The sequence below is a fragment of the Salvelinus fontinalis genome, unplaced genomic scaffold (assembly GCF_029448725.1).
Source record: "Salvelinus fontinalis isolate EN_2023a unplaced genomic scaffold, ASM2944872v1 scaffold_0035, whole genome shotgun sequence".
Classification (NCBI taxonomy): domain Eukaryota; kingdom Metazoa; phylum Chordata; class Actinopteri; order Salmoniformes; family Salmonidae; genus Salvelinus; species Salvelinus fontinalis.
This window is the reverse complement of record NW_026600244.1, coordinates 662,275-678,326: the sequence shown is the minus strand read 5'-3', so window position 1 is coordinate 678,326 and position 16,052 is coordinate 662,275. Positions and strand designations below refer to the sequence as shown.

General features: G+C 50.0%; 1 protein-coding gene across 2 annotated transcripts in view; it reads right to left on the bottom strand.

Moving 5' to 3' along the window:
* Positions 1 to 503: 503 nt before the first annotated feature.
* The window catches only part of LOC129842352 (ribonucleases P/MRP protein subunit POP1-like), a 36,162-nt gene continuing 20,613 nt past the window's right edge, over positions 504 to 16,052 (bottom strand). The window contains exons 11-15 of one of the 2 annotated variants that reach the window (XM_055910874.1): positions 15,368 to 15,556; positions 14,697 to 14,851; positions 5,298 to 5,477; positions 1,554 to 2,340; positions 504 to 1,484 (exon numbers count right to left, since the gene is read on the bottom strand). In XM_055910874.1, coding sequence (XP_055766849.1) covers positions 1,479 to 1,484; positions 1,554 to 2,340; positions 5,298 to 5,477; positions 14,697 to 14,851; positions 15,368 to 15,556 — 1,317 coding nt within the window. In that variant the 3' untranslated portion in view covers positions 504 to 1,478. Of the gene's footprint in view, positions 2,341 to 5,297; positions 5,478 to 14,696; positions 14,852 to 15,367; positions 15,557 to 16,052 lie in introns of both variants that reach the window. The other variant, XM_055910873.1, reaches the window with a different exon arrangement.

Genomic DNA, 16,052 nt, shown 5'->3' with positions numbered 1-16,052 from the left:
ACTACCATGTGCAGTAAACAGTAGCTATCGCTGTGCAGGCTAGGCTACACACCAGTTAGCTAGGTCTCACTGGACAACTACCATGTGCAGTAAACAGTAACTATCGCTGTGCAGGCTAGGCTACACCCCAGTTAGCTAGCTAGGTCTCACTAGACAACTACCATGTGCAGTAAACAGTAGCTATCGCTGTGCAGGCTAGGCTACACCCCAGTTAGCTAGTTAGGGTCTCACTAGACAACTACCATGTGCAGTAAACAGTAGCTATCGCTGTGCAGGCTAGGCTACACACCAGTTAGCTAACTAGGTCTCACTAGACAACTACCATGTGCAGTAAACAGTAGCTATCGCTGTGCAGGCTAGGCTACACACCAGTTAGCTAGCTAGGTCTCACTAGACAACTACCATGTGCAGTAAACAGTAGCTATCGCTGTGCAGGCTAGGCTATACAGTAACTAACACAGTAACACAGTGTTTGACAGGGAATAGGCTTTAGGTAACTCAGATTGGAGTAGAGGGATTTTATTGTCAACCATTTCAACTAGAGCTCTCAAATCCACACAAAAATCGAAAATGTGAATCGAGGCAAACCAAAGAATGACTGATGTCTTCTCCACAGAGCCAGTACAGAATGACTGATGTCTTCTCCACAGAGCCAGTACAGAATGACTGATGTCTTCTCCACAGAGCCAGTACAGAATGACTGATGTCTTCTCCACAGAGCCAGTACAGAATGACTGATGTCTTCTCTACAGAGCCAGTACAGAATGACTGATGTCTTCTCTACAGAGCCAGTACAGAATGACTGATGTCTTCTCCACAGAGCCAGTACAGAATGACTGATGTCTTCTCCACAGAGCCAGTACAGAATGACTGATGTCTTCTCCACAGAGCCAGTACAGAATGACTGATGTCTTCTCCACAGAGCCAGTACAGAATGACTGATGTCTTCTCTACAGAGCCAGTACAGAATGACTGATGTCTTCTCCACAGAGCCAGTACAGAATGACTGATGTCTTCTCCACAGAGCCAGTACAGAATGACTGATGTCTTCTCCACAGAGCCAGTACAGAATGACTGATGTCTTCTCTACAGAGCCAGTACAGAATGACTGATGTCTTCTCTACAGAGCCAGTACAGAATGACTGATGTCTTCTCCACAGAGCCAGTACAAACCCAGTGACAATCTGAAGGCAGTCCCTTCGGTGAAAACAATATTGAACTAAAAAATAACTGTGATTTCAACTCAAATGAAAAACTCCCAGAAAACCTTTATAGGGAATTATTATCAAGCAAAAGTTCTTCCACTTAAACAATGTGGCATTCCATATATATGTGTGTGTGTGTGTGTGTGTGTGTGCATGCCATGCAGTTCTTGTCTGGTGAGGTGAAGGGACAAGGCACAGTGTTTTTCTCAGAACACAGTCTGTGGCTTTACATAGCTGGGTCTAAGCGAAGTGGTCTTGAACCCGCAGTACTCCTCAGACCTCTATGTTGATCTTAGCGAAGCGGTCCTGTTGCGATGTGGGGATTGAACCCTGCAGTACTCCTCAGACCTCTATGTTGATCTTAGCGAAGCGGTACTGCAGTGACCCGGGGTTCCGTAGCAGCACCAGTCCTCTCTGGCTGTCAGGCTGTCGGAGTAGGGTGTGTAGGAGACCGGTAACGCTGAGGAGCCCGAGAGCCTCTCCACAGCCAGCCGACAGGGAGAAGTCCCCCTGGGTCACCCAGCCCAGAGTCACCCTGGAGCAGTGGGAGGTGACGCTGGGCAGGGGCTCCGGCCAGAGACCCAGAGTCAGGCCTGAGGTACAGGAGGAAGAGGGGTTGGTGAGGCTAGACGAGGAGCTAGGATCAGCACCAGGCTTGACACTAGGGACTGAGGTAGAGGAGGAAGAGGGGTTGGTGAGACTGGATGAGGAGCTAGGATCAGCACCAGGCTTGACACTAGGGACTGAGGTAGAGGCAGGGTCAGACTGCTTGTTTTCAGGCTTGGCCGAGGAAGAGGTTCCAGGTTTGTTGTGGTCCTTCTTGCGTGGCCGTTTGACGCGGCTCTTGAAGTGGTCAGTGTGGAGAGGCTCCTGGGGGCCGGTGCAGCCCGGCTCCTTACGTACCAGCTGGAGGTCCTCTGCGGTGGGGACACACACCAGGGCGTGCTGCTCCGGTTGGCCCTTGGTGACGAGGGAGAGACGGGTCCACACCAGGCTGCTGCCGCCGTGTGCCGAGAGGAGAGCCGCTGCGACGTTACGGTTGAGTGGAGGTGTTGATCCCAGGTTACGTGCCCTCTGACATTTAGAGGATGTGGGGCGACACCAAGCGGACAGTTGCCTTAGAGACTTCCTGTTCCTGTTGAACACAGAGACAACCAATTAGGGTTCAGTGTTTACGCTGCGGAACCCAATCGCGGCTCAGCGTTTATAGAATACGGCCACTACTTCTAGGAAAGTCATTTTGTATCCTCAGTGAACCAACAAAGTGGTCTTAAAAGGTATAAAACGTTGTGGTTTTTTCAAACCGCCCAGTGGTTCCCAGCGCCACAAAAAAAAATGGATTTAGCCAAAAGGCAGTAAAAACACAATCTGAGCACATGAAGTCAGCCATTACTCTATAAGCTGCTGATTTTAGGAGGATCATCTCTCTGATGTGGGTCAGGATGTTCTCATCGTGAAAGGTATGCTGGGGAGGGGTTATGCATCAGAGCTGTCAGACACAACGCGGGGGGGGGGGGGGGGGGGCAAGGCATTATTTAAACAACAATAGGGGTTTCATAAAAGGTGAAATGCAATTATTAAAACATGAATTAATACTATAAGTTATGCAGAGGAGAGGAAACTATTATTAGAGATAATGAAAAACACACTTTTGATTGAGATTCAGGACTCGATTTGGTCGAAGGCCGAAGCGCTACAGATTCAGGACTCTATTCAGTCTAAGGCCGAAGCGCTACAGATTCAGGACTCTATTCAGTCTAAGGCCGAAGCGCTACAGATTCAGGACTCTATTCAGTCTATGGCTGAAGCGCTACAGATTCAGGACTCTATTCATTCTAAGGCCGAAGCGCTACAGATTCAGGACTCTATTCAGTCTAAGGCCGAAGCGCTACAGATTCAGGACTCTATTCAGTCTATGGCTGAAGCGCTACAGATTCAGGACTCTATTCAGTCTATGGCTGAAGCGCTACAGATTCAGGACTCTATTCATTCTAAGGCTGAAGCGCTACAGATTCAGGACTCTATTCATTCTAAGGCTGAAGCGCTACAGATTCAGGACTCTATTCAGTCGAAGGCTGAAGCGCTACAGATTCAGGACTCTATTCAGTCTATGGCTGAAGCGCTACAGATTCAGGACTCTATTCAGTCGAAGGCCGAAGCGCTACAGATTCAGGACTCTATTCAGTCTAAGGCCGAAGCGCTACAGATTCAGGACTCTATTCAGTCTAAGGCCGAAGCGCTACAGATTCAGGACTCTATTCAGTCTATGGCTGAAGCGCTACAGATTCAGGACTCTATTCAGTCTATGGCTGAAGCGCTACAGATTCAGGACTCTATTCATTCTAAGGCTGAAGCGCTACAGATTCAGGACTCTATTCATTCTAAGGCTGAAGCGCTACAGATTCAGGACTCTATTCAGTCGAAGGCTGAAGCGCTACAGATTCAGGACTCTATTCAGTCGAAGGCTGAAGCGCTACAGATTCAGGACTCTATTCAGTCGAAGGCTGAAGCGCTACAGCTTCAGGACTCTATTCAGTCGAAGGCTGAAGCGCTACAGCTTCAGGACTCTATTCAGTCGAAGGCGCTACAGATTCAGGACTCTATTCAGTCGAAGGCTGAAGCGCTACAGATTCAGGACTCTATTCAGTCGAAGGCTGAAGCGCTACAGATTCAGGACTCTATTCAGTCGAAGGCTGAAGCGCTACAGCTTCAGGACTCTATTCAGTCGAAGGCTGAAGCGCTACAGATTCAGGACTCTATTCAGTCGAAGGCCGAAGCGCTACAGATTCAGGACTATTCAGTCGAAGGCCGAAGCGCTACAGATTCAGGACTCTATTCAGTCGAAGGCCGAAGCGCTACAGATTCAGGACTCTATTCAGTCGAAGGCCGAAGCGCTACAGATTCATGACTCTATTCAGTCGAAGGCCGAAGCGCTATAGAAATTGAAAGATCCTTTCCCATTGAGCCGACATATGCAGCGCTGGCCGTGAACGCAGTCTCCACTACCGCGGTAACATTACCTTTAAAATGTCAAATCGCGCTGAACTACTGCGATAAGGATTGAACAGAGGCCTAACAGGATATAAGGAGGACATTTGACTTAGGAACTTTCCTTTACAAAAGATATCATTGCAGGAGGACCAATACAAGTACCAGTCATTTGTGATGTGAAAACACGGGCTAAGCAGGATACTATGAGCTAGTTGAGATATGTCTTCTAGACAGGTTATCTGACGTTGTCTCTTCAACGAGGCAAGGCCGTGTGTTGTAATGATTCTGGTTGGTCAGACAGCTAGCAACAATGACAAGACGCTGCCTTGTGGCGACTCGTTTCAGCTAGTTATCTTGTTCGTGATACCAAAAGGTGTTTTTGACTGATGTCATGTCTATGCTAACATGGTTAACATTCGCTAGCTAACCGACAACAACTAACGATGGATTTGAGAGACAACAAGTGCTCATTTTGCAAATATATTTATGTTTTCAATAAACTTTGGAGGCGAAATATAGTTTCCATGTTGTCAACAATCGAAGCCAACCCCGTCTGTTTTGACCCATAGTCGCACACGCTCGTCTGTTCTGTTGAATACTCCATTCTGATTGGGTAGAAGGGCATTCTAGAGTGTGAATAAACTTCAGACAGTTGGAAGAGATATTGGACACCTCTTTAAGTAGTTCCAACAATACATGCCTCATAACCATCCTAAATTACTGCACCGAGCCGATCCTCCTTCCTACCACGGGGTCCATTATATACAGATAATGTACACAGCTCAGTGTTTATCCATTATATACAGATAATGTACACAGCTCAGTGTTTATCCATTATATACAGATAATGTACACAGCTCAGTGTTTATCCATTATAACCAGATAATGTACACAGCTCAGTGTTTATCCATTATATACAGATAATGTACACAGCTCAGTGTTTATCCATTATATACAGATAATGTACACAGCTCAGTGTTTATCCATTATATACAGATAATGTACACAGCTCAGCGTTTATCCATTATAACCAGATAATGTATACAGCTCAGTGGTTTTCCATTATACATATATACAGTATGATCCAGAAGTGGCATCTACCTCAAGACTGTGAAGTTACTCTGGGGTGGTGTCACTTCCTGTTCCATTGTTGCGACAGCCTCCTCTCCTCCTCCCTCCTTCACAATCAGCTGCCACTCCTCGACCAGCTGTTGCCAGGGACAACGGAACGGAGCCAGGCAGCCATGTTTGATGTAATTGGTCCGTTTGGCTGGTGGGCGCCTACAGAGGTCAGGGGTCATGCTCTAGTCAAACTGTTTCAGGGCACGAGGGGCAGCCCAGCTGTTTATGTAACAATTAATATATAACCCAGTCATTAGCCTCCACTTGATGAAATGAGCTCAGTTGAAATATTATACTCTCATCAGTAATCTGACTTGAATATTAACAGTGTTAACAGATCCTGAATTAATAATATGTTGGTTTGAGAGCCATTATATACAGTATGGAACATCCAGAATAACAGTGAGTTAGACTTTATCAAACACTACCAGACACCCCCTTTTACCTGGAGTTACATCAGGTGATACCGACCCTCTCCTCAACACACCTGGAGTTACATCAGGTGATACCGACCCTCTCCTCAACACACCTGGAGTTACATCAGGTGATACCGACCCTCTCCTCAACACACCTGGAGTTACATCAGGTGATACCGACCCTCTCCTCAACACACCTGGAGTTACATCAGGTGATACCGACCCTCTCCTCAACACACCTGGAGTTACATCAGGTGATACCGACCCTCTCCTCAACACACCTGGAGTTACATCAGGTGATACCGACCCTCTCCTCAACACACCTGGAGTTACATCAGGTGATACCGACCCTCTCCTCAACACACCTGGAGTTACATCAGGTGATACCGACCCTCTCCTCAACACACCTGGAGTTACATCAGGTGATACCGACCCTCTCCTCAACACACCTGGAGTTACATCAGGTGATACCGACCCTCTCCTCAACACACCTGGAGTTACATCAGGTGATACCGACCCTCTCCTCAACACACCTGGAGTTACATCAGGTGATACCGACCCTCTCCTCAACACACCTGGAGTTACATCAGGTGATACCGACCCTCTCCTCAACACACCTGGAGTTACATCAGGTGATACCGACCCTCTCCTCAACACACCTGAAGTTACATCAGGTGATACCGACCCTCTCCTCAACACACCTGGAGTTACATCAGGTGATACCGACCCTCCCCTCAACACACCTGGAGTTACATCAGGTGATACCGACCCTCCCCTCAACACACCTGGAGTTACATCAGGTGATACCGACCCTCCCCTCAACACACCTGGAGTTACATCAGGTGATACCGACCCTCTCCTCAACACACCTGGAGTTACATCAGGTGATACCGACCCTCTCCTCAACACACCTGGAGTTACATCAGGTGATACCGACCCTCTCCTCAACACACCTGGAGTTACATCAGGTGATACCGACCCTCTCCTCAACACACCTGGAGTTACATCAGGTGATACCGACCCTCTCCTCAACACACCTGGAGTTACATCAGGTGATACCGACCCTCTCCTCAACACACCTGGAGTTACATCAGGTGATACCGACCCTCTCCTCAACACACCTGGAGTTACATCAGGTGATACCGACCCTGTCCTCAACCCACCTGGAGTTACATCAGGTGATACCGACCCTCTCCTCAACACACCTGGAGTTACATCAGGTGATACCGACCCTCTCCTCAACACACCTGGAGTTACATCAGGTGATACCGACCCTCTCCTCAACACACCTGGAGTTACATCAGGTGATACCAACCCTCTCCTCTACACACCTGGTGATACCGACCCTCTTCTCAACACACCTGGAGTTACATCAGGTGATACCAACCCTCTCCTCTACACACCTGGTGATACCAATCCTCTCCTCAACACACCTGGAGTTACATCAGGTGATACCGACTCTCTCCTCAACACACCTGGAGTTACATCTGGTGATACCGACCCTCTCCTCAACACACCTGGAGTTACATCAGGTGATACCGACCCTCTCCTCAACACACCTGGAGTTACATCAGGTGATACCGACCCTCTCCTCAACACACCTGGAGTTACATCAGGTGATACCGACCCTCTCCTCAACACACCTGGAGTTACATCAGGTGATACCGACCCTCTCCTCAACACACCTGGAGTTACATCAGGTGATACCGACCCTCTCAACACACCTGGAGTTACATCAGGTGATACCGACCCTCTCCTCAACACACCTGGAGTTACATCAGGTGATACCGACCCTCTCCTCAACACACCTGGAGTTACATCAGGTGATACCGACCCTCTCCTCAACACACCTGGAGTTACATCAGGTGATACCGACCCTCTCCTCAACACACCTGGAGTTACATCAGGTGATACCGACCCTCTCCTCAACACACCTGGAGTTACATCAGGTGATACCGACCCTCTCCTCAACACACCTGAAGTTACATCAGGTGATACCGACCCTCCCCTCAACACACCTGGAGTTACATCAGGTGATACCGACCCTCTCCTCAACACACCTGGAGTTACATCAGGTGATACCGACCCTCCCCTCAACACACCTGGAGTTACATCAGGTGATACCGACCCTCTCCTCAACACACCTGGAGTTACATCAGGTGATACCGACCCTCTCCTCAACACACCTGGAGTTACATCAGGTGATACCGACCCTCTCCTCAACACACCTGGAGTTACATCAGGTGATACCGACCCTCTCCTCAACACACCTGGAGTTACATCAGGCGATACCGACCCTCTCCTCAACACACCTGGAATTACATCAGGTGATACCGACCCTCTCCTCAACACACCTGGAGTTACATCAGGTGATACCGACCCTCTCCTCAACACACCTGGAGTTACATCAGGTGATACCGACCCTCTCCTCAACACACCTGGAGTTACATCAGGTGATACCGACCCTCTCCTCAACACACCTGGAGTTACATCAGGTGATACCGACCCTCTCCTCAACACACCTGGAGTTACATCAGGTGATACCGACCCTCTCCTCTACACACCTGGTGATACCGACCCTCTTCTCAACACACCTGGAGTTACATCAGGTGATACCGACTCTCTCCTCAACACACCTGGAGTTACATCAGGTGATACCGACCCTCTCCTCAACACACCTGGAGTTACATCAGGTGATACCGACCCTCTCCTCAACACACCTGGAGTTACATCAGGTGATACCGACCCTCTCCTCTACACACCTGGTGATACCGACCCTCTTCTCAACACACCTGGAGTTACATCAGGTGATACCAACCCTCTCCTCTACACACCTGGTGATACCAATCCTCTCCTCAACACACCTGGAGTTACATCAGGTGATACCGACTCTCTCCTCAACACACCTGGAGTTACATCTGGTGATACCGACCCTCTCCTCAACACACCTGGAGTTACATCAGGTGATACCGACCCTCTCAACACACCTGGAGTTACATCAGGTGATACCGACCCTCTCCTCAACACACCTGGAGTTACATCTGGTGATACCGACCCTCTCCTCAACACACCTGGAGTTACATCAGGTGATACCGACCCTCTCCTCAACACACCTGGAGTTACATCAGGTGATACCGACCCTCTCCTCAACACACCTGGAGTTACATCAGGTGATACCGACCCTCTCCTCAACACACCTGGAGTTACATCAGGTGATACCGACCCTCTCCTCAACACACCTGGAGTTACATCAGGTGATACCGACCCTCTCCTCAACACACCTGGAGTTACATCAGGTGATACCGACCCTCTCCTCAACACACCTGGAGTTACATCAGGTGATACCGACCCTCTCCTCAACACACCTGGAGTTACATCAGGTGATACCGACCCTCTCCTCAACACACCTGGAGTTACATCAGGTGATACCGACCCTCTCCTCAACACACCTGGAGTTACATCAGGTGATACCGACCCTCTCCTCAACACACCTGGAGTTACATCAGGTGATACCGACCCTCTCCTCAACACACCTGGAGTTACATCAGGTGATACCGACCCTCTCCTCAACACACCTGGAGTTACATCAGGTGATACCGACCCTCTCCTCAACACACCTGGAGTTACATCAGGTGATACCGACCCTCTCCTCAACACACCTGGAGTTACATCAGGTGATACCGACCCTCTCCTCAACACACCTGGAGTTACATCAGGTGATACCGACCCTCTCCTCAACACACCTGGAGTTACATCAGGTGATACCGACCCTCTCCTCAACACACCTGGAGTTACATCAGGTGATACCGACCCTCTCCTCAACACACCTGGAGTTACATCAGGTGATACCGACCCTCTCCTCAACACACCTGGAGTTACATCAGGTGATACCGACCCTCTCCTCAACACACCTGGAGTTACATCAGGTGATACCGACCCTCTCCTCAACACACCTGGAGTTACATCAGGTGATACCGACCCTCTCCTCAACACACCTGGAGTTACATCAGGTGATACCGACCCTCTCCTCAACACACCTGGAGTTACATCAGGTGATACCGACCCTCTCCTCAACACACCTGGAGTTACATCAGGTGATACCGACCCTCTCCTCAACACACCTGGAGTTACATCAGGTGATACCGACCCTCTCCTCAACACACCTGGAGTTACATCAGGTGATACCGACCCTCTCCTCAACACACCTGGAGTTACATCAGGTGATACCGACCCTCTCCTCAACACACCTGGAGTTACATCAGGTGATACCGACCCTCTCCTCAACACACCTGGAGTTACATCAGGTGATACCGACCCTCTCCTCAACACACCTGGAGTTACATCAGGTGATACCGACCCTCTCCTCAACACACCTGGAGTTACATCAGGTGATACCGACCCTCTCCTCAACACACCTGAAGTTACATCAGGTGATACCGACCCTCTCCTCAACACACCTGGAGTTACATCAGGTGATACCGACCCTCCCCTCAACACACCTGGAGTTACATCAGGTGATACCGACCCTCCCCTCAACACACCTGGAGTTACATCAGGTGATACCGACCCTCTCCTCAACACACCTGGAGTTACATCAGGTGATACCGACCCTCTCCTCAACACACCTGGAGTTACATCAGGTGATACCGACCCTCTCCTCAACACACCTGGAGTTACATCAGGCGATACCGACCCTCTCCTCAACACACCTGGAGTTACATCAGGCGATACCGACCCTCTCCTCAACACACCTGGAATTACATCAGGCGATACCGACCCTCTCCTCAACACACCTGGAGTTACATCAGGCGATACCGACCCTGTCCTCAACCCACCTGGAGTTACATCAGGTGATACCGACCCTCTCCTCAACACACCTGGAGTTACATCATGTGATACCGACCCTCTCCTCAACACACCTGGAGTTACATCAGGTGATACCGACCCTCTCCTCAACACACCTGGAGTTACATCAGGTGATACCGACCCTCTCCTTTACACACCTGGTGATACCAATCCTCTCCTCAACACACCTGGAGTTACATCAGGTGATACCGACTCTCTCCTCAACACACCTGGAGTTACATCTGGTGATATCGACCCTCTCCTCAACACACCTGGAGTTACATCAGGTGATACCGACCCTCTCAACACACCTGGAGTTACATCAGGTGATACCAACCCTCTCCTCAACACACCTGGAGTTACATCTGGTGATACCGACCCTCTCCTCAACACACCTGGAGTTACATCAGGTGATACCGACCCTCTCAACACACCTGGAGTTACATCAGGTGATACCAACCCTCTCCTCAACACACCTGGAGTTACATCAGGTGATACCGACCCTCTCCTCAACACACCTGGAGTTACATCAGGTGATACCGACCCTCTCCTCAACACACCTGGAGTTACATCAGGTGATACCGACCCTCTCCTCAACACACCTGGAGTTACATCAGGTGATACCGACCCTCTCCTCAACACACCTGGAGTTACATCAGGTGATACCGACCCTCTCCTCAACACACCTGGAGTTACATCAGGTGATACCGACCCTCTCCTCAACACACCTGGAGTTACATCAGGCGATACCGACCCTCTCCTCAACACACCTGGAGTTACATCAGGCGATACCGACCCTCTCCTCAACACACCTGGAGTTACATCAGGCGATACCGACCCTCTCCTCAACACACCTGGAATTACATCAGGCGATACCGACCCTCTCCTCAACACACCTGGAGTTACATCAGGTGATACCGACCCTGTCCTCAACCCACCTGGAGTTACATCAGGTGATACCGACCCTCTCCTCAACACACCTGGAGTTACATCATGTGATACCGACCCTCTCCTCAACACACCTGGAGTTACATCAGGTGATACCGACCCTCTCCTCAACACACCTGGAGTTACATCAGGTGATACCGACCCTCTCCTTTACACACCTGGTGATACCAATCCTCTCCTCAACACACCTGGAGTTACATCAGGTGATACCGACTCTCTCCTCAACACACCTGGAGTTACATCTGGTGATACCGACCCTCTCCTCAACACACCTGGAGTTACATCAGGTGATACCGACCCTCTCAACACACCTGGAGTTACATCAGGTGATACCAACCCTCTCCTCAACACACCTGGAGTTACATCTGGTGATACCGACCCTCTCCTCAACACACCTGGAGTTACATCAGGTGATACCGACCCTCTCAACACACCTGGAGTTACATCAGGTGATACCAACCCTCTCCTCAACACACCTGGAGTTACATCAGGTGATACCGACCCTCTCCTCAACACACCTGGAGTTACATCAGGTGATACCGACCCTCTCCTCAACACACCTGGAGTTACATCAGGTGATACCGACCCTCTCCTCAACACACCTGGAGTTACATCAGGTGATACCGACCCTCTCCTCAACACACCTGGAGTTACATCAGGTGATACCGACCCTCTCCTCAACACACCTGGTGATACCGACCCTCTCCTGAACACACCTGGAGTTACATCAGGTGATACCAACCCTCTCCTCAACACACCTGGAGTTACATCAGGTGATACCGACCCTCTCCTCAACACACCTGGAGTTACATCAGGTGATACCGACCCTCTCCTCAACACACCTGGAGTTACATCAGGTGATACCGACCCTCTCCTCAACACACCTGGAGTTACATCAGGTGATACCGACCCTCTCCTCAACACACCTGGAGTTACATCAGGTGATACCGACCCTCTCCTCAACACACCTGGAGTTACATCAGGCGATACCGACCCTCTCCTCAACACACCTGGAATTACATCAGGCGATACCGACCCTCTCCTCAACACACCTGGAGTTACATCAGGTGATACCGACCCTGTCCTCAACCCACCTGGAGTTACATCAGGTGATACCGACCCTCTCCTCAACACACCTGGAGTTACATCATGTGATACCGACCCTCTCCTCAACACACCTGGAGTTACATCAGGTGATACCGACCCTCTCCTCAACACACCTGGAGTTACATCAGGTGATACCGACCCTCTCCTTTACACACCTGGTGATACCAATCCTCTCCTCAACACACCTGGAGTTACATCAGGTGATACCGACTCTCTCCTCAACACACCTGGAGTTACATCTGGTGATACCGACCCTCTCCTCAACACACCTGGAGTTACATCAGGTGATACCGACCCTCTCAACACACCTGGAGTTACATCAGGTGATACCAACCCTCTCCTCAACACACCTGGAGTTACATCTGGTGATACCGACCCTCTCCTCAACACACCTGGAGTTACATCAGGTGATACCGACCCTCTCAACACACCTGGAGTTACATCAGGTGATACCAACCCTCTCCTCAACACACCTGGAGTTACATCAGGTGATACCGACCCTCTCCTCAACACACCTGGAGTTACATCAGGTGATACCGACCCTCTCCTCAACACACCTGGAGTTACATCAGGTGATACCGACCCTCTCCTCAACACACCTGGAGTTACATCAGGTGATACCGACCCTCTCCTCAACACACCTGGAGTTACATCAGGTGATACCGACCCTCTCCTCAACACACCTGGTGATACCGACCCTCTCCTGAACACACCTGGAGTTACATCAGGTGATACCAACCCTCTCCTCAACACACCTGGAGTTACATCAGGTGATACCGACCCTCTCCTCAACACACCTGGAGTTACATCAGGTGATACCGACCCTCTCCTCAACACACCTGGAGTTACATCAGGTGATACCGACCCTCTCCTCAACACACCTGGAGTTACATCAGGTGATACCGACCCTCTCCTCAACACACCTGGAGTTACATCAGGTGATACCGACCCTCTCCTCAACACACCTGGAGTTACATCAGGTGATACCGACCCTCTCCTCAACACACCTGGAGTTACATCAGGTGATACCGACCCTCTCCTCAACACACCTGGAGTTACATCAGGTGATACCGACCCTCTCCTCAACACACCTGGTGATACCGACCCTCTCCTCAACACACCTGGAGTTACATCAGGTGATACCGACCCTCTCCTCAACACACCTGGTGATACCGACCCTCTCCTCAACACACCTGGAGTTACATCAGGTGATACCAACCCTCTCCTCAACACACCTGGAGTTACATCAGGTGATACCGACCCTCTCCTCAACACACCTGGAGTTACATCAGGTGATACCGACCCTCTCCTCAACACACCTGGAGTTACATCAGGTGATACCGACCCTCTCCTCAACACACCTGGAGTTACATCAGGTGATACCGACCCTCTCCTCAACACACCTGGAGTTACATCAGGTGATACCGACCCTCTCCTCAACACACCTGGAGTTACATCAGGTGATACCGACCCTCTCCTCAACACACCTGGTGATACCGACCCTCTCCTCAACACACCTGGAGTTACATCAGGTGATACCAACCCTCTCCTCAACACCTGGTGATACCAACCCTCTCCTCAACACACCTGGAGTTACATCAGGTGATACCGACCCTCTCCTCAACACACCTGGAGTTACATCAGGTGATACCGACCCTCTCCTCAACACACCTGGAGTTACATCAGGTGATACCGACCCTCTCCTCAACACACCTGGAGTTACATCAGGTGATACCGACCCTCTCCTCAACACACCTGGAGTTACATCAGGTGATACCGACCCTCTCCTCAACACACCTGGAGTTACATCAGGTGATACCGACCCTCTCCTCAACACACCTGGAGTTACATCAGGTGATACCGACCCTGTCCTCAACCCACCTGGAGTTACATCAGGTGATACCGACCCTCTCCTCAACACACCTGGAGTTACATCAGGTGATACCAACCCTCTCCTCTACACACCTGGTGATACCAATCCTCTCCTCAACACACCTGGAGTTACATCAGGTGATACCGACCCTCTCCTCAACACACCTGGTGATACCGACCCTCTCCTCACCTCCTGAACTTGGCCAGCAGCTCAGCCTCCTGCTCTTCCTGGAAGCGTGCTCCTGCAGGGCAGTCTGGGTAGTCGTGGGGAAAGTGAGGCTCTCCTTTATTCTGTGCGTGTTTCAGACTCATCCTCAGCCCTCCGATACGTACTCCTCTATAAACCTGAAGGAGAGGGGGTCTACTTTAGTTACCACTCCTCCACCTACCTGGAGAGGAGGTCCATCAGACATGTTTGGAGTAATTAGTCTACTTAGAGGGGATCCTCAAAAAGGACTATAACCACATATTCTATGGCCTTTGGTCTATATAGGGAATAGGGTGCCATTGGGTCCTGGTCTATAGTAGTGCACTATATAGGGAATAGGGTGGGTCCTGGTCTAAAGTAATGCACTATATAGGGAATAGGGTTCCATTGGGTCCTGGTCTAAAGTAGTGCACTATACAGGGAATAGGGTTCCATTGGGTCCTGGTCTACAGTAGTGCACTATATAGGGAATAGGGTCCTGGTCTAAAGTAGTGCACTATTTAGGGAATAGGGTTGGGTCCTGGTCTAAAGTAGTGCACTATATAGGGAATAGGGTTGGGTCCTGGTCTAAAGTAGTGCACTATACAGGGAATAGGATGCTATTGGGTCCTGGTCTAAAGTAGTGCACTATATAGGGCATGTGTAGTCCATACCAGAGGGACCCAGAAGGCCATGCCCCAGGCCTTGGGTAGCAGCAGGTCCCAGCCCGTCCCCCAGGACCCCATCTCTGTGCCCTGGCTCTTCCCAGACTGCTGCACCAGTAGGACGGGTACTCTGCCCTGCAGGGGGGTGGGTAGTCTGGAGCCTGGGACCAGAACATCATGACGCAGTCTGTTTACTTCCTGCAGACAGAGAGAAGACTGAGATGGGAGACAAACCACGTTTCCATCCGAAGATACATGTCAACAGAAAAATGTTCCTAAGACATGGTATGATATTTTTTGGGTTGGTAAAATGTATTATGTCAGGCCATGATATGCTACGTTGTACTAACCAGTGGTAAACCTGGAGAATGCTCCAGAACCTGTCAGTGAACTGTTGTCTAGAGAGAATGCTCCAGAACCTGACAGTGAACTGTTGTCTAGAGAGAATGCTCCAGAACCTGACAGTGAACTGTTGTCTAGAGAGAATGCTCCAGAACCTGACAGTGAACTGTTGTCTAGAGAGAATGCTCCAGAATCTGACAGTGAACTGTTGTCTAGAGAGAATGCTCCAGAACCTGACAGTGAACTGTTGTCTAGAGAGAATGCTCCAGAACCTGTCAGTGAACTGTTGTCTAGAGAGAATGCTCCAGAACCTGACAGTGAACTGTTGTCTAGAGAGAATGCTCCAGAACCT